This window comes from Leuciscus leuciscus (genome assembly GCF_965113295.1).
Source record: "Leuciscus leuciscus genome assembly, chromosome: 12".
Lineage (NCBI taxonomy): Eukaryota > Metazoa > Chordata > Actinopteri > Cypriniformes > Leuciscidae > Leuciscus > Leuciscus leuciscus.
This window is the reverse complement of record NC_138736.1, coordinates 13,812,086-13,832,585: the sequence shown is the minus strand read 5'-3', so window position 1 is coordinate 13,832,585 and position 20,500 is coordinate 13,812,086. Positions and strand designations below refer to the sequence as shown.

The window sequence follows — 20,500 nt, the reverse complement described above, 5'->3', positions numbered from 1 at the left end:
AACAGACCGCTAATGGCATGATTGAAGAATCAGAATTGAGTATTTCAGTGAGCCGTGTGAAAATATAAATGAATGATGCATGCTTCTGCACTAAGCAGAAATATTAGCTTCTGACAGTATGAAGCCGAACAAGTCAAGACGCCACTAAGCCTGTTGAAGTTAAGAAATTGTACTGTATTAATTACAATGTTTTAATTAACTCCTATTGGATGTCTGAGAGTGTTTTTTTGTGTGGGTGCATGTAGGTGAGGGCTTGAAAATATCTTTCTCTACAAAAGGGGGGCCGGCAGAAAAGTTTTTTGAACCGCTGCCTAAGTGGAATTTTGCCGACAAAAAAAGGTCCATTGTGTGTTTTCTCTTTGAAAACATGCAACATTTTTGCCCTTAAGGGAAATTCCTGATCCTACAGATTCCTGCTAAAATGAAATGGTAAATGTGACTGCACCTTTAGACTTACATTAAAAGAGGGAATCTGAGTCATATCTAGAGACCAGAATATCAGAGATTTGGGGGTGGGCCACCCTTGCAATGCATAGCAATGCCCTGGCAACCACTCACAATAAATTAGCATTATGTCGTCTATTTGCAAGTGCCCTTACAAAATGTTTCTAGTTTATTTGTGGTGGTAGTTGTTTTTATTGATATTATCATTTGACTGATCACTTCTGGTTTGTTACAAGGCAACTGGCTGATAATGGTTGCCATGGGAATCTTGAGTATGAGTTGGACTTGTGCTGTTAAAGAGGCCACGGGTTATTTTTGTGTGCGTACTGTGAGTCAGACTATACCAAAAACTGCTTATATCCCTTCCCAAAGTACACTTACACCACTTCTGCCTAATGATCTCCTACCAAAGCGACATAATAACAATGCGTGAACATGACGGTTAGCCCACCAAATACCAAATCTGTAGTGTAAAACAACCAGAGGATCAGAGAGGATATTATTCCACAGAAAAATCATTGTATTATTTCAATAAAGGAGCACTAGTAAAGATGCTTTGAGGGGAAACAGAGCAAAAAAGTGCGTTAGGAAGAGGGAGAGGGAGCCGAGAGTTTCCTCCCACGTACACATACAGGAAGTCACTGCTGTGCAGATGCAAAGCGTCATTAGTGGGGCTGACTTATCTGTGCTGAGGTAATGCAGCAGACCACTTTTTGATTCAGACAAGAGATGAGATACAAATTAAATGTTTACACAGCTATTAAGATCAAGACACTTCACACTCTCACTCAAAGGCAAGGTCCTCCTTTTTCATTTCCGTGCCGTGATTCTGGACCTCCTCGTGTGAGGTTTAAAGGGCAGTGACCAAAGACCACAAAAAAGGATGAGAGATCACTCCAAACATCAAGCATCCTGGAAGCACAGAGGGAGGAAGCAGATTCATTAGGCCGTGGAAGAATTCAGACCAAAACAAAACAAGCAAGAACAGTTTGTGCGTATTTTTGCGCGCACAGGAATGTGTGTAGGCTGCTCCGTTTCTACCATATAGTGATTACAGACATCACTGGTAAAGCTTACTTGTTTGTGTTTGTGTGCAACAGAGAAGATAACTTTGAATGTGGAGGATTTATTGGAGGTTGAACTCCTCTAAGTTTGTGTGAGTAATACGGAAGAATGTAGGAGAGAGGGAGGAGAAGGAAGAGATGAGAGGAGGTTACCCGTAATAACAAACCAGGAGATGCTAAAAAGAGAGAGGCTATGTTCTAAAATGCCTACTGCTACGGCACAGTATATACTGCATACTGCCTACAATTTTTAAATGCAGTATGTAAAAGTTAATGCATTATGGATTAAAAAAAATGTAAAAATGCAAACTGCTATCTAATTCTTTTTTAAGATATAAATACATAGTACTATAGTAAGTTAAGCTGGATGTTCACTACAGTTAAGTTACTTACACAAAGCCAATCAAGAAAACTCCCTGTGTCAGTGCTTTATGTGAAAGTCATGTGAAATCCGAATATTTATGTTATAATAAAAGTATTAGTTAAGTAATGTTATTATAAATATTATTATTTTATGTTATACATGTCAGTATGTGATTTACCCCCCAAAAATACCCCCCCCCCCCATTTTTTTAATATATATATATATATAGTATATAATTGTCATAGTTGTAATTTGCATATTTCTTTAATCAAAGACTAAATAAGAGCCAGTGAAACAATTCAATAATTTTTTTATACAATTTATTATCATAAAATTGTATAAATAATGAGCTTATTCTTTCACCAGAAATCCTTAAGTACATACATTTATACATTTAAATATTTTACAAAATGTCGTAACTCCTGGTGGTCTGATCAAATAACGAGTCAAGAAATATATTAAAGGGTAACTAAACCCTAAACCAACTTTTTTTAGTTAATGATCTGTAAGAATGGGGCTTTATTAGTGCTGTTCATTGATTCAAGTCGTTTTTTTTACATTTGTGTTTAGAGTGTTTTAATTTTACAAAATATGGTGTAAAAACGCCTGAGTGCTGCCCTCTTCAGGTTGAACAGTGGCTACTGCAGTTGAATTTTCCTATTGGAAGTTGTGGTACCCTCTGACATCAGAGAGTACCAGCTAACCACGCCCTTGCCTGCAGAGAGATACGTCACAGATGCACGCCCCCTCTCCAATGGGCTCTGCCCACTTTTCCAGCATTTTTCAAATATTGCCAGTGGGTGGAGTCAGGCTCTGACCAGGGGTTTAGTTACCCTTTAATTTTGCTGCTGATGTAACTTCCGTTCCTTTGTCATGAGGAAAAGAAAGTCCAGAATGAGCGCATTGGATTGTGGGATACTGTATTCTGCGCAGTGTGCTCTAAAACGGGACATTTTGATGCAATGAGTCTGGGTATTTCATGCATAAGGAAAATTATTATACTGCACACAGTATAAATATACAGCAGAAATAGTAAGAGTGAAATGGTAGTATGCTGTATTCAGCATTGTCAGAGAAAAAGCGAGTGACAGAATGAGTAAGGGTGCAACACATCCTGTTTTGGAAACCGCAGCCACTGGTGTGTGTGTGTGGTTGACCGGATGAGGTCAAAGGTGCGAGGGGGTGTTCAGATAAGCAGCATGGGGAATTAGGGAATGAATGGAAGGGCAGTTGGTCAGCTGGGTCATTGGCAGAAATTTGAAAGTAACACATTTGCCCTCCTGGAGGTGGTGAAAGAGAAAGTGGAACACAGTTTATCAGTCCCCCCTACGCTTCTTATTTACGACCAACCATAACCGGGAGGTGCTGGCCTGGCGCGCAGCATGTCTTTCCCGGCGCGCTCTGCGTACGGGAAGCCAGCAGCCGAGGTCCTCCCTGTGCTTTATTGATCTGGAAGTTGTTTGTCAGGGTGAGGGCTGCTGAGGACGGCGCAAGATGAGACGCTCCCGCAGAAGGCCAAACAGAGTACAGAACAGAGCGGAGGAGAGGGAGGAGCAAAAGCCAATAAAAGTGTAATGGACTGCACAAAAATAGAACGTTTTAATTGGGAGGAAGTGGGTGAAAAAAATGGAACAATGAAGAGGAAGAAAAGCATGTGATTAAAATGCCGGAGGTCGATATGGACTCCAAAATGCTCACACAGTGGCAGGGACAACACGGCAAGTCCTGCCTTCTCATCTCTCCAGCGAGCTGTTTTTCCTTTGTATTCCCATGCAAAAGGTCAGGTCATTGTTGTACAATAATAAAGTGGATGTTCATCCTGTGTGGGGCACAGTGATCTTGTAGCTACAACAAATGTGTCAAGTGGCTAAATAATGCCTAAATAAATTATGAATTTACATTCACGGAGCCACAAATGTCCTCAATCAATATATATATAAAAAAAATAAAAAAAACGATTTATCTATCTATCTGTCTGGTGCCACACGGCTGTGCAACAGTGCTGTAAACATTTTTTCTACATCTCTCTCTCTCTCCCTCTCTCTCTCTCCTCCTCCTCCTCCTCCTCTCCCGCCTGCACTTTAGACTAGCACATTGTGTCATTCCCTCTCTCACTTCTCTCCTCCTCCCACCTTGAGCTTTACATCGCATTGACTGACCTGACACTCACTGGATGAGGATGTGGGAGAATAGACTTCAAACATTGAGTGTGGCTCACAATAAACCTGCACCTTTCGGTTTGTTGTCAACTAAATATTTTGAGTTTATCATTCGAGTTTTATGGACGCAGATGTGAACGCGCTTTTTACTTTGACTTCACTTTTTGTGTGTGTGACATCGCGCGCATTCTTAATCAAATCCAAACCCGCTGAGATTTAGCTATCTTCTCCAGTCAGGAAAACATCAAGGAGAAGAGGACACGGTGAACAATTTTTAACTACAGAAGCATCTATACTCATTAACAAAGTTTCCAAGAAATTCACAGGCGCACCGTGAAAGATTTCCTCTTTGCGAATCCCGTTTCCTCAGCGCATTCGGAGAAAGAGGGAGGCTCGAGAAATCATGGTGGTTTCTATGGAGAGGGTCAAGAGACCAAAGTTTCACTCCTGTAAGTTGGGTGAGTCGGTTTGAGCTGCAATAATCGACGCGTTTTCTCCGAGGGAACAGTTTTGCCACCACATTCACGAGACACGGATTTTAACGGTTGGAAAGAACGGCAGACTTGCAAGTGGGATGATTCCAAATGACGACCTGACCTGTGGTAATATACTAATTAAATTAATTGAACTATTTGTATTCTGTTCAGTAAAGCTTTATTTAAAAGGGGGGTTTAACATATTAAGGTTAAAGTGAGGACGCGTTCTTGCGTCCCGTCGACTGCGTTGGTAAATTCTGGTCTGTGTACACTTGCGTCACTCTTTAGAAGTTCAATAACGCATCGGTTTTTTTTTTTTTTTAGCTTGACGTTTTAAGGTGTGTAAAGTGAAAAGTGTGTTAAATGTGTAATAACGCGTCTCCAAACCCCATGGTTCAGTTTGATTCGGTTTTTGAACCCAAAACGTGTCATGTACGAGAACGGCCCTGTGAAAAAATATATTATTATTATAATTAAATAACTATTATTTTAGGATAGTCTTCTCAATTATGAATAATGTATTTATATAATACGTTTAATTAATGTTACCCTCTAAAAAATAAAGGCTTCAAAAGGTGTTTTTTTTTTGTTTTTTTCAGCATGCCATAAAATAACCACTTTGGGTCCTCCAAAGAACCTTTCAGTGAACAGTTTTTTAAAAGAACAACATTTTCTTAGTGCAAAGAAATTTTTAATGATCTGAAGAAACTTTGTGCACTATAAAGAACATTTTGTCCAACGGAACGATTCTATGGAGTTTTAAAGTTATTCATGGACACGTGATGCAAATAGAGAACAGTTATTTTTCATAGTAGCCTATCACATTCTACTGATTGTTGAAGTAGTAGACATTTTTAGTAGTATAATATTTTCTTTTCTCATTTCATTTCTATGAATAAACAAGTAACTTTGTGAATGATTGACATTCTCTGTTCTGCAGAAAGTGCATCTCAAATGTGTCTCTGTCTTGATTTTCAGAGTCTTAGTCCTTACTATTCATTTTGAGAATGAAAGTGTTCCGGATGGGGCCGTTGAGGCTAACTGTTCTAGTTCTGCTGAGTGGTGTGTCATTTGGAGTGGTTGAACTGGAGCCCCTCCCTCAAAACCAGCCTCAGTCTCTCAGTCCCCATCCACCTCAACCGAACATCACCTTGGCAGTCATCCTACCTCTACACAACACAGAGTACCCCTGGGCATGGCCCCGGGTGGGCCCTGCCTTGATTTGGGCCCTGGACAAGGTGAATTCTGACCCCAACCTGCTGCCTGGCTACCATCTACAATTGGTTGTCAATAGCAGCGAAAACAAAGAAGGAGTGTGTTCGGATTCAGTGGCTCCTCTTGTGGCCGTGGACCTAAAGTTTTCACATGACCCTTGGGCTTTCATCGGGCCGGGTTGTGACTACTCGTCCTCACCCGTGGCCCGCTTCACCACGCATTGGGAGGTTCCGATGATCACGGGTGGGGCGAGGGCGCTGGGTTTAAATTTGTACTCGTCCATCACCAACATCGGCCCTACCCACCAGAAGCTGGGTGAGTTTGTGCTCAGGATGCAACATCATTTCGGCTGGCACAAACACGCCATGCTCATGTTTAGCGATAATAAGAAAGATGACCGGCCGTGCTACTTTGCCGTGGAGGGGCCATACACAGAGATGCATAAAGACAACATCACAGTAGAAGACATGGTGTTTAATCAGGATGATGAACCCCTCCGTTATGATGAGTATATCCGGGACATCAGCCATAAAGCTCGCGGTAAGTGTGACATGAGTGGGCAAGGGATGTCAAGTAGGAATGGTAGGCTACTGTTAAATGTCACATTTGTCAAAAGAAAAAGCTCTTGCTCAAATGATCTGAATGTCATTGATTTGAGGAATCTCAGCAAATTTTTGTCGGCATTATTTATTGTAGCACATTCAAAAGCTACATTCACACAGCAGCGTAATACAGTTGTCAGTCCCATTTAATACTCTTTTGAAAAAGAAGTGTGCTCAATCATATTGAATTTGTAAGTGTACTTCAAATCTTAAACGTACTTGCTAATACCAAGTTCTGTCATGAAACTCTAGATGGCGCAGGCTGATAGCTCATAGCGCCAAATTATTACAAAAAACATTACATTCAGTTCACACTTAAGTATATTCTTTAAAGTATATTTTTCCATTTTTAACCCATTTGTGCCCAAATTTTTCTGAATGGTTTCATGCATATAATCCTGTTAATAGTGTCCTATGTGAACATGTTCTGCATTTATTTTCCCCAGGTTTTTTTTTTCTTTCTTGAAAATCATATTTGAATGTGTGGCAACTATAGTTGCCGGTGGGCAAATATGTTGTATGCACCCCTTCAATGTAAAATATGAATAGGAGGAGAACATTTGGCATTTATCTCAAAATAACTGCTTTCAACAGATCTTTATTCATAAACAAATTTATTATGTATAAAAGTCGAAGAACATTTGATGCAGACCCAAAAAAACGGCATCTAGCTTATAATCTCTTGAATATGAAAACACAACAAACAACAAATCCATTTGCCTTAACCATTGTGCGCTGTTCAGGGTCTTTTTGACCCACATTTCTGACTTTCATTCATGGGGATAACATAGATAGAAGATTTTTGCCCATCTTTTGGAAAATGCTGTTTTAAAAGTAACAAATTATCACTTTAACCAGTAGATGGCTGCAGAGCACCACTCTTTGCTATTTGCTTTTTGACTAACTGAAAGACATCTTTTCACAAGTTTTTCCAGTTGTACTCATATCTACATATAATGAAATCACAATTATAATAATAAAAGTTACTTTTTGTCAAAGTTTAGGCACTCTTTGTACTGAAAAAAAATCTGTTTTTCAGTAATGTTATATTATGATTAGAATCAAATGAATTTGATCAATGGACAAAATTCATCCTCAAAATCAGAAACAACACAGAACACACAGACAGAAATGAAGTGGCACACTTTAAATTTGTAGAATTATATGAAAAACAGATGCTTGAAATAAATGATAAACTCTAAAAACTCCAACTTTTCTCTTTGTAACATCCTGATCAGGTTTGATTCTAATCATAATGTAACATTATTGAAAACTGATTTTTTTTTTCAGTACAAAAACTGCCAAACTTTGACAAAAAGTAACTTTTATTGTTATAATTGTGATTTCATTATATGTAGATATAAATCTAACTGGAAAAACTTGTGAAAAGATGTCTTTTAGTTTGAAACTTTTAGTACTTTTAGAGCTCTGCAGCCATCTACTGTTTTTTTTTTTTTTTTACTTTTAAAACTGCATTTTCCAAGATTTGGCCAAAAATCTTGTTATCCCCATGAATGAAAGTTAGAAATGTGGGTATTTTATAAGGCAAATTTTTTATTCTTTTTTTTTTTTTTTTTTGAGAATTTTTCTTTTCTTTTTTTTAACATTTTGTGGAGTAAAAATGTCCAAATGTAGAGTAAAAACATAAATAAACTGAGTAAAATTACATTTGTTTAAAATATATATATTGTTACAAAATTACATTTTGTTGCCTGGGGTCTCTCAGACCCCAAACATCCTGACTGTAAACCACAAACGAACAGCGCACAAGGGTTAAAGTTGTGGAACATAGTGCAGAACAAAGTGCAGCCATAACAGGGCATTGTGTATCAAAAAGTTAAATGAAAATAAATAAATACAAATAAATAGAATGAAGAAAAAAAATATATCTATATAGAGATGTCTTTTAAAGGGTTAAGTTATGTTTATGCACTAAACAAGACCAATAAACTTGATTTATTAACCTATTAACACAGTATACCCCATTTTCCCATGATATATGTACTTACAAGGCATTTGCCCACCGGCAACTATAGTTGCCGCTTGGACTTTTGACTAAGTATACAAAAAACTATAGATCTCTTGTAAGATTTGTTTTGTTTGGATGATTCTAGAGACCTTCATGATTATGTAGATATATATATGTCAACAAAAAATACTTATTAGTAACATGAAAATGACCTTTCTTTGGGAGGGTTTGCCTTCGCCATGCTTCCTGGAAGTAGGGGTAGGAAGCTGACAGCCTCATTTGACAGGGAGGAAGTGAATACCTTTTTTTTTTTCTTGAAATCCTTTATTTGGTTGTTTGCTTGCATGTCATTTAGAAATAAAACATGGACAACATCTAGAAAATTATTTACAAAAGGAAAATTAACTATGCACTGCGGCAACTATAGTTGCCGGTGGGCTTAAATGGGTTAAAAGAGTGCTATAGTGTACTTCTTTTTCACAAGAGTATGGTTGTGTTTATAATCAGTTCAGTTATGTAAACAAACTCACAACTTGAAATATACTGTACAAGTCACAACAAAAATTTAGCTGATATGCGCTGAACTGCAGCGTCACGTCATTGCATTCAATACATAAGTATGGGTAGTTTATGTCTGTCTAACATTAATGTTAGTGCTATTAACCTCTCTCCGTTAATGAAAAATATTGTGTGGTTGAGCTTGAAAGGGGTTGGAATCAGCATTTTGAAATGCCGAACAATTTAGAATAAGAATAAAATCCATAAAGAGACAATACAATTTTGATATTTACTAAATGGTTTTCTTTCTCTGTGGTTGCCTGCATTATTCATGAATTGGAGAAGAGTGTTAACTTTGGTTGCCTGCCAATATAGACGTTATTTGATCTATTCTTGTCTCCCTTTAAATGCGCAGGACAATTTGAGAGTCACACCTGGTATAAAAATTAAATCTGGTTGTCAATTCTGAACATTAGCTATGTTTGCATCAGGGGCGGAGCGGGGGGGGGGGTGGCTAATTGGGCTTAAGCCCCGAATGTTTTGTCAAAAGCCCCGAATCTTTTAGGTTTTTTAAAATAACTTCAACTTTGTTTCATTTCCTTTCAGTCTTTCTGACTGGAGCGGCAAAAAATGAAACAAAAGCTACGGTGCGTGGTGGTGGACGGTAATGCATCGCGCATCACTCAGCTTGTTTGCCAACTGGCAATAAAAATAACGAAGAAGAATTAGGGATCGACCGATATGGATTTTTTAGTGCCGATGCCGATACCGATTTTTTTTTCATCATCCTTAGCCGATGACCGATACGGGCTGCCGATTTTCTTGGGCCGATATTTGGAGCCGATACTGCTTTACTGCTGAGACTGAATTCATTCGTTTTAAACGTGTTTGAATTAATGATTAACATTGTTTTTTTTTATAAATAGACTGGAACATGTTATTCTGTGTAGTTATCTGATATATGTAATCGTGATCTCCATTTTAAACAAAACAAAAACGATTTTAAACCAAATAGATTCTCAGTTTATTATGAATTAGGGACTGTTCACATATTGCGTCTAAAAACGTGTGGAAAGCACAGCCGCGCCGCTTTCTCCTTTCTACAAGCGCTTGCGCTCCCGTGGCGTCTGTCGTTGCTATGCAACCATGAACTGCGCTCTCCATGATGACGAGGAAGTAAGGATTAATTTATTTCTATCCCTTTACGACTACATATATTTATGGAGATGAGAAATAAAAACCCGCCCTGTCCAGCTATGATCAGCTGTTCGGTCGAGCTTTCGATGTTGTCATGGAAAGGTCAGTTGTTTTTTGTCACATGACCTGCGTGCGCTTGCAGCATTCTGAAAAGTTTAGATGTTTTCATCAAGTCCCGCCCATCCGTAAAACCCCAAGTGGACCTCTAGGTTGAAAAATCGTCAATGCAAGTGAATGTGAGAAAATAATTATTTTCTGGTCCCGTTTGAATTGTGCCATGAATGTGAACATATGTTGTCTGTGAAATTATATAATTTTTCATGTTACGAGTTTAACAGTGTATTGTATGATTCTTTGGCTTGCAGTTGTGGAAAAGACATAACGAGAAAGACTACATGTCGCCTATGTGACGTCACCCCATAACACATTTTCCCTCCACTTGTCAAATCACGGTGCTAATGCTGCGATAATCTATGGAGACAGATCGAGATGCCTGTGTGTTTTGTACCCAAATGTCACCATTCAAACCAAATGGGCTGTTCTTTCTTGAGATTCCCGTCTGATGTAAAAACTAGGTTGTAGTCCACAAAGTGCTCTCACACAAAGTCTAACCGTATCAAACTTCTACCCGTTAAATTGTAGCATTCTTCACACGAAAAATTATATAAAAAATTCACAGACAACATATGTTCACATTCATGCCAAAATTCAAACGGGACCAGAAAATAATTATTTTCTCACATTCACTTTTCTCACATTCACATTCACGATTTTTCAACCTAGAGGTCCAGTGGGGTTAGCGGAAGGGGCGGGACTTACCAGCTCTATTCGGTTGTTAAGTCGTGACGTAACCACTCTTCGATAACGCTCTTTCCGGGTCCAAAGTCCAGGTCCTCTCTACCTACCTACCGCTTTCGCTAGTGTTTTGGTTATTATTGAGTGTTTTTACAATGCCGCAGTGCTGTGTCCCGTGTCCCGAGCTAACTCACTTCAACCTCGTAAATCTTCTTTTTCATTGATGCCTTGACTCTACCCTTAATTATGCCACCTGAGTGATGAGCTACACTAACCACTCTGTTGGTGTTAAAGGAATTTAAACCCTTTTTGACCGCCAAGGGTGCCTCATTAAGAAGGACGTGATCGTAAATAAATTTACAGGTTCCACCATTGTTATTTCTGGACGAGAGGAGCGCTTGGACCCGGAAAAGGCTAAACGTCACGCGTGACGTCAGACTTAACAATCGGATAGGAGCGCCTGGACAAACGAGCGCGCTGCATCGCATGCGTGTCGCAACCACGTCGCTTCTTTTATGAGGAGAAGTAAGGATTAATTTATTTCTAGCCCTTTACGACTACATATATTTATGGAGATGAGAAATAAAAACCTGGGCCGCCTGGACAAACGAGCGCGCTGCATTGCATGCGTGTCGCAACCACGTCGCTTCTTTTATGAGCACACGTCCAAACCTCCAGGTGGTCGCTGAATAAAACTCCCACAAATATCATGGAATCACGGAACAACGTCGGCATTATTTAATCCTATGACCAGTGTTCGTAACAGCTGCCGTATGCATATGGATAGCCTCAAACTTAGTTATTTGCAGCTCCCTAAACACAATGACAAGCAGTTTTATAGATGAGGCATTGGCGTTTTCCATTTGGACCCACAAACTTGCTTAGCTATAGTTGCACGCACATATAGAGCAATGTGTTTCCACTTTCAAAGTGTATGGCAATATTTCAGCTAAGTCAAACAGTCAAAAGATGCTTTGAAAGTTTAAACCTTACAGTTTTCTTGAAGAGGATTCCAGCACTCTGCTAGTGTGGGAGGGGCAGTGCATGGGCTGCATGTGAACTGCAGCGTCTCCAGCAACACAGAGCTGCCTGGCCTGTCTGTAAATAATGCCGGGGAAAAACTATCGGCGAACGCAGCAGTCGCGTAAAACCCGCAAATATCGGCCCGATATATCGGCCGACCGATATATCGGTCGATCACTAAGAAGAGTATAAATCTTCTTCTTCGTCGTTGTCATCAGGGGCTGGCGGGCTGTTGTATGTTTCACCGGCGTCGTAACGAGCTTACTGGCTAACCGGCTGAAGTTAATATGGACATAACAAAGTTTTTTATACGGAACACTAACAGTAAACCTCACCGGCCGGAGAGAGATTCAGAAGCAGCGTCAGACGAACCGCGGACAATGTAATGATATGATGTAATGATGTTTACACCAAATTCCAATTTTACCTATGTAGGCTAACTTAAAAATAGTCAGATAATGGTTGCCTCTTTTTAGTTGCCAGGGGTGAAAATGAGTCATCCTTAACATTTTTGGTGTTTTGGATTCACTACAGCTGGAGAACAATTAAATACAAAATAGGTTGTAGGCTCTACTGGGTGATTATTATTATTTAAAAAAATGTTTTACTGAGTAACGTTAACTATCATCATTTTCCCAGATAGTGTATAGATTTTCAGGCATTCTATTATCTAAAACAGTCTTTGCGTGCAAACTAAAAAGGAGAAAAAATCTCCTTTTTAGTTTACATCGTCTGGCTCCGCCCCTGGTTTGCATGCAACCAAATAATCCATTAGTAATAAGACTGATGGCTCAATTGAACTGAAAATCTGAAAAGTCTGCATGTAAACACATCCATCGATCTAGGGTACGTATCCCGTACAACGATGGAACTCGCTACATAAAGGGATAGTTCACCCAAAAATTAAAATTCTGTCATCATTCACTTACCCTTATGTTCATAGTTCGAATTACAGAAAGGGACAGAAATATCAGTTTTGGGGGGGGGGCAGAAAATTTTTCTGATATTGTGAAAAAATATAATTACAGTTACAATACAAGTCAATTCCTATTTTCACTGTAGGAACATTTTAATGTAAAGCGATTTCAGACACCCCTATTGTGGACTGTACCATTTTTAACCACCGTGGCTAGAAGCAACGGAGATAGAGAATGACTTCAACTTCTCAAGCAAGTGTCAACGTTGAATGACCAAACGCTAGTTTCATAAAGTATCATTCTTTTCAACATTCCTTATTTGTATATTCAAAAATATTTAAAATAAGTAAGAGTTAATGCCCGACGAGGTGTCCATTATCAGGTATTAATGGACGACGGCGAGGCGTGAACCGTCCGACGCGCAGCGGAGGACGGTTGCCTCCGCCGAAGTCCATTAATACCTGACAATGGACACCTCGAAGGGCATTAACCCGCTTATACCATGGTCACTTCCGAAAGAAAGAAATATTTAATCAATTAATAATACTTTATTGTGTTTTAGAGTAAAAATCGTGAGGATTTTTATTTATTAAGTCGAGCGCACTATTTAATATCTCCCGTATACAGGCGTTGCCAAGCAACGTGGCCACAGCGACCCGACCGCAGCGATGCGAAACTTTGTTTCAAAGAGTCAAAACTCACAGATAGTTTCCTAAATCGTTTTTATTAGGCCTACAGCAAATATTGTCAACCATTCACTCACGTGTTGAAAGGAAAGCAAGCAAGACAGAAAGACAGGCAATGGCAGTAGGCCATATTCCTAGGTGTACATTATCACTTTTTAACGGACACCCTGCAGCCAATCAGAATCGAGTATTCACCCAGACCATGGTATAATATATTTTAATACAGTTATAATTTTTCAATGTAAATTATTTAATTTTATTGGTAACAGCCTAGTGTCTAATTATTTTAATTGAATATATTTATCAAATTTAAGAATTTGAAATGAAAGATGGAGCATACATTTAATAAAATTAGAGGAAAATGCCCTTTATAAAGGTACAAAAAATTACAGTGATGTAATGAAACATTGACAATTTAAGCTTGAAGGGAGTAAAGCCTCTGTTTAGGCTATTAAGGAAATGTAATTTTGCCAAAAGAAGAACTTTTATTTTAAATAAATGTTCATTTTAAATCAGCCTACTTCAGTGTGATATGTTACCATATTATCATGCTTAATTTACAATTTGAATAATTGTAATGCGATGATCAGATGCAGATATCTAAATATAGGCGGTTTGCGGGTGGATTATTTATTTTTAATAGTGGATTCGAGTGACTCAAAGTGCACCAGATGAATGAATTTATCTTTAAAATGTACAAAATTTTCTTCCGGGGGGCATGCCCCCGGACCCCCCTAGAGATACCAAACTCCCAGACAAAAAAATGTGGGAAACACATTAGGCTATATGATGATCTACAAAAAAATACACATTTAATTATCTTATTATTAAAATACATTATTATGATTTTACCACCTCCGCCTGATTTTGAGCCAGGAAAAACCCTGAAATAGGCAATAGGCTTCTTGTAAAGGTATTACTTTTACTAGTAATTAGAATGGTATTTCAGTGCACTTAACTTCTAACTTTTGGGAGTTGATCAAAACAGTTCTCTTTTGGATATATAATAACAATGAGATATTCTGTAGCCTACTGATTATCAGTTTGTCGCATGTTTAGACCTTGTATATGTGTTGCACAACACATGTTGCACTTGGCGATCACGGTGGGGATTGATATGGTAGTGGACCATGATGGTCATAGAAGAAGTGAAGGAGCAGTACCCCCCAATTATGGTGGGGTAATTCGCACTCTGCTTATGTTGTTCCAAACCTGAGTTTCTTTCTTCTGTTGAACACAAAAAAAGGTAACCAGACAATTTTTTTTTTTACTATGAGAGTCAACGATGAGAGTCATGCTGGTAACGATGGATCTTACTACCATATTTGTCTAACAATGCTTTTGGGAAACATACCCCTGATTGAGTTCGATCTGAATGAAATTCAGTAGGATTGAAAGAGTCTGATCTGATCAACAAGTAAAATAAAGCTCGTAAACATGTCTCACGAACATGCATATGTTTATGTAGGCCTACGTCTTTCGTGTTACAAACGGCTCAGTGGAGGAGACTGAATATTTACAAAATATTTGCTAAAAAGCTCTTCTGACATATATGTCAGCTTTATTTTTTTAGATAGGCTATGTCACCAAGGCACGGTGACTCAGGTGACATTATCTCAGTGACTTTCTCCGGTTCTGAATGCGGCAACTGAAGCAGTGATATGCTAAAGTTTTGTTCAGAATACATGTAATGTACAGTACATGTAAATTAATATGTAAATCAGACTGCAAAGTTTAGGGTTCATAAATATAAACTGAACATACAGAATCTGAAATTGGATTGGATTAATTCGGCTTGATGAAAATTAGTCACCTTTTATTTATTATGTATATAGCTAGCGCTTTTTACAAGATTGTTTCAAAGCAGCACTATACAGTGATAACAGGAAAATAATGCAACAAAGTTTGTTTCTGCTGTACACCAGATCTAGAAGAAAATAGTTTCATAGGCTAGCTTAAGTTAGTTCAGTGATGGATCATTTTTGCTGTAAAAAAGTTATTAATTTAGTTCATTATATAGCCACTCTGGAGAAAACAGTGATGTCATTGTCCAGCTCAGTTCAGTTATCATGTAATGGTGTCAATGCAGGCAGATCAATAATATTGTTGAGCATTAAGTGTGAAGTGTGAATATTAAGTTGAATATGAAAATGAATAGTGCATGTACAGTAAATATAACTGACTGACTGAAAGCAGCCAACGTGTTTATCTGCTTAAAACTATTTTTTTTTTACTCTTCTCACTATATGTCAACTTCTGCCCTCAAAATGTTAAAATAAATATAGTAATTAATACAAATCTAAAAATAATGTAATAATTATAAATCACAAATGTGACCCTGGATCACAAAACCAGTCTTATGTTGCACGGGTATATTTGTGGCAAAAGCCAACAAAACATTGTGTGGGTCAAAATTATAGATTTTTCTTTTAAGCCAAAAATCATTAGGATATTAAGTAAAGATCATGTTCCATGAAGATATTTTGTAAATTTCCCACCTTAAATATAAAAAAAACATTTATTTTTGTGAATGGATGCAGCACTATCGCCAATAGAAATGGACAACTTTAAAGGCTGTACCCTCAGATTCCAGATTTTCAAATAGTTGTATCTCTGCCAAATATTGCCCTATCCTAACAAACCATACATCAGTGGAAAGATTTTGTATTCAGCTTTCAGATGATGTATAAATCTCAATTTAAAAAAAAATACCCATAAGACTGGTTTTGTGGTCCAGGGTCACAAATTTAAAAAAATAGTATTCATTAATTTGATATTTAACAGGCTGAATATGACAAATTCCATTAACAAAAGTACACACTCCTATAACTATATGTTCTAAGATAACAAAAGAAGAACAACATTAAATTTGACTGCTAATGCAAATATTGACATAAATGTGACTGACAGGTTTATAACTAGAGCCTATAGACTTTTATTAATTACAGATTTATTACTCAAGTCTGTCTGCGAGCTGACACAGGTGAGCAAAAACAGAAAGGAGAAGCCCCCTGAGCTCATCTGTGTCTGAGGCCGAGAAATGAGTTCACTGAAGCACAGCTCTGGAAACTATTAACACACAAGAGATGCAAGAGCACTCTACCTTGTCCCCGTGCCCCTGCAGAGGTTGATAGAAACACTTGAGCATTTCATAAAAGTTTTTACAGGTAATAAAATCCTGGCTGGGAATATGCAAATTGGAGAAATAAGTGGAGAGAAAGAGATGTATAGAAATGATGAGAAGGGAAAGAGTACAAATGGAATAATTTTGAGAAAATTGCTGCCTCACTGTTGGCGGCACACACCAGGTGAAAGAGACATGAGAGTCAAGGTCGCCTCCTCTTCAGGGACAGAATAAAAAGAACTGACAGACAGGTGGAGATTGATAGTACAGTGTTAAAGAACTGAGAGAATAGATACTTGCTTCTCTTTTTTCCTCCTCACATTGTGATGGTCTCAAATGATCCTGGATCGATCCACACGAAATTTTAACCTGATTAAGTTGGATAACTTTAACCTGATTTTATTTATTATTGTTAATATTTTTAAAAAGCACAAAGCATTACGGATAAGTTAACACTCAAAGACGACGTGCAATGAATCTGTAGCATCTGTTGCACATATGTATTTATATCATGCAAAAGGTGCTTTTAAACACAGTACAAACAAGCATACACTTGAGCCTTTAGATAAGTGTCACAGCCGAGGACAAAAAGAATGGAGATGCATTTTACAATATCTTACCAAAAATATACCAGCCAGCATTGCATGTAATGAACTCTATAAAGGAAATATGTATTTTCAATCACAATGCAAGCAGGGGAAACTAAATGGAACCATGGAAAGGTAATTGCGACTTTATATATCACAATTATATCTTTATTTCTTGCAAATCCGAGCATATTAATCTTGAAAAATGTTGAGTTAACATTCCTCAATTCAGACTTTTTTCGTTGCGGCTATGGGTTTGTGACGCAATTGTTTTATTATGAGTTTATAACACAATTCTAAATTTATAACACAATTCTGATCATGCAGTGTGACTTTATATCTTAAAATTACAAGAATTCTTTACATATCCCAATTCTGACATTATTCCTCAGAATTTGGAGTGTAAAGTCTACATTTATAGACATGTTATAATGACCTTTTTTACTTTTTTTTATTATCTGAAAATGGACAGTTTATGACACTTTCTAAAGTTGATCAGCCACAGACAGCAAGATGGCTACTATTTATAATGTACTGTGATTTGGGATGCAATAATTCTGATTGTGCATTTTCTGCATTCAGCCAGAGAGTTATGAGGAAACAATGTATTGTTCATCTCAGAACATATCAGGATAACTCCTGCTCATAAAACCTATTTGAAATCTTAAATGTAAATATGTCTAAATTATCTTTGGCTGTTGGCCTGTGCTTACAGTATATCCAGACAAGTGTCCTAATAACATTGTATTTGTTTTTTGTTTTTAAATCTTTATAACCTATTAAACATAATGGTGATGAATGGGGACCTACAATATAATATGAAATTAAATACTAAGCAAATTAATTTGAAATATAAATTAATATTTTATTTAAAAAATTATGTTTGCATTACACATTAAGCTATAATATCTATCAAATAATTTGACTAAGTTTGAAGACAATAGGTATATACTGATAAAATGATAATGCTTAATAATGGTTCAGCAAAGATCGACAGCTAGTTTCCTGTATAAATAAGTGAAACAGTCCATTCGTATTTGCACATGAACAAAATCCCTTGTGACTTTTGTTCTTCTTGGCTGTGGTTTATGGTTTTATTTTGGCCTGTATGACTCCCGTTACTTTTATTGACCTTGTCACCTTGCCATTTCTTCTTGTGAGCATGCAATCAATCAATTTTCAGGCTTAGCTGGCATGGGGGTGGGGGTACATTTGAGAAGGATATTTGTGATACTTTGCACTGATCATGAAGTCATGCTGTGTATTCTCTGTGTGTGTGTGTGTGTGTGTGTGTGTGTGTGTGTGTGTGTGTGTGTGTGTGTGTGTGTGTGTGTGTGTGTGTGTGTGTGTGTGTGTGTGTGTGTGTGTGTGTGTGTGTGTGTGTGTGTGTGTAATGTAATTACATATAGTATTTATTATTATAACACATATTATTACATATAGTATTTATTATTAATATTTTTAAAAAGCACAAAGCATTACGGATAAGTTAACACTCAAATGGAACCATGGAAATTTGAGTGTTCTATTAGAGCGGCACTATTTATCTAAATAACAATATTTTTTTACTTCTATTATATATACTATAAAACATTTGTGAATATGCCAAAAGATAAGAGATAATTATTATTAGTATTGTGTTGTTGTTGTTGTTGTTGTTGTTAGGTGAAAGTTAAAATGATCATATAATTACCATAAGAAAAAGAAACCAGTAATAATTATTATTATTAATTATATTTATTCATTGAAATGAACATTTTCGACAGAAGTGATGCTAGTAAAATACCTCTGTCATAATGCTCTCTTAAGTGTGATGTAAAACTACCTTACTGGAATGTCTTCAGAAGACGTAATTATCAAATAAAATCACAATGATATTCAATGTGTTAGCACCATCAAAATAATATTAAATATATGGTAATACTATGGGCCCTATCTTGCACCCAGCGCAATTGACTTTGTACACCGACGCATGTATCATTCCTATTTTGCACCCGCGCACAGCGGACTTTTCCTTCCACAGACACACATCGGTAAACTAGCAAATGCATTTGCGCTCCCGGGGGCGGTTCAGCGCAAAGAGGAGGCGTGTTCCGGCACAAACGTATTTTGCAGGTTTAGAAAACAATTCCGCCACTGACCAGGAAAAACCTAGTCTAAAGTCAGTGGCGCGTTGCGCATGTTATTCATATGCTATTTTAAGGGCGCATGCTTGGCCATAACCAATGTAGCGTGTGTACAACGCGCATACACTTTGCTTATCTCATCTACACACAGACGCAGCAGTTCTTATTTTTAGAAAACCATACATTATTACAAGGAAAAATATTAACACATGAGGGAAATCATTGTTGTGTCCATGAAGATGTGAAAAAATAGGCATAAATCTAGCTTACACATTTACCCAAATTATTATACGCCTGTTTAACCGAAGCTAATTTGGGTGTTCTCCATCCCCAATGTCACTTACTTAATATATTGTAAAATATATTGCAAAATATAATCAGCCCTAGTTTCTCAGCATGCATCATGCCATGCATTACAACACCTGTTATGTGTGCCTTTGTCACAGCACAATTTTCATGACATTAGAGGGAATTTTTCCCAGGGATGAATTGTCTTTTTTTACCGATTTCTGTGGTCTTCACAGAGTAATATGTTATGAGCATAGGGGTTTGGAGGTTTGGACCGGTCCTGGTGGTTTATAAGAGCCAGCAGTGCTGGTAAGCCTCATTGTGAACGTCAGTGCTCTGGCTGAGAAGTAGGCGTAGAGCTAATTCAAACAGCATGGTTTTGTCCAAGAGCTGGATTACATCCTGAATTTGTGCTTTTCATGTCAGTGTTTACCCCCAGAGCGCTGTTTACTAAATCAAAGCTGCGATTTGTGTAGAAAAAGAGAATGAAAAAGAGAAACATACCAGTATATAGTATCCTGAGGGAAGTTGTGGTCTTATAACCTATAATGGTGGAAATTCTGCCATTGTAATTACGAACTAATGCTGGTCGCAAATGTATTTTTTCTCTCATGCTGGTATCGGGAGAGTGAAATAAATGCTTATTTCCACATGGCAGCATGGCTGGTTTGGTGAAACAGATATGGTGAACAGTTGCTGAAAGTAGATGAGAGTGGTTGTTAAAGTGTACAAAGTGGCTGTTAGTGTATTGCTAGGTGATTGCTAGGAATTTCTATGCGGTTGCTAGGTGGTTTCTGGGTCATGAGAACCACCTTCAATTTCTCTGTCATTTTAGACAGTAAATAATTAAATAACATACCAAAATAGAGCAAAACAATAATAAGGAAAACAATAAATAAATGTGAAATTAAAAGTTATTTTATTGTTGAAAGTTATAATAATAATTAATAATAGTAATAATAATAA

At 37.5% G+C, this 20,500-nt stretch overlaps 1 protein-coding gene across 2 annotated transcripts in view; it reads left to right on the top strand.

The window, feature by feature from the left end:
- The first annotated feature begins 3,997 nt into the window (after positions 1-3,997).
- npr1a (natriuretic peptide receptor 1a) overlaps positions 3,998-20,500 on the top strand; it is a 122,395-nt gene continuing 105,892 nt past the window's right edge. Inside the window, exons 1-2 of one of the 2 annotated variants that reach the window (XM_082186098.1) lie at positions 3,998-4,633; positions 5,486-6,262. In XM_082186098.1, coding sequence (XP_082042224.1) covers positions 5,515-6,262 — 748 coding nt within the window. In that variant the 5' untranslated portion in view covers positions 3,998-4,633; positions 5,486-5,514. The remainder of the gene's footprint in view (positions 4,634-5,485; positions 6,263-20,500) is intronic. The other variant, XM_082186099.1, reaches the window with a different exon arrangement.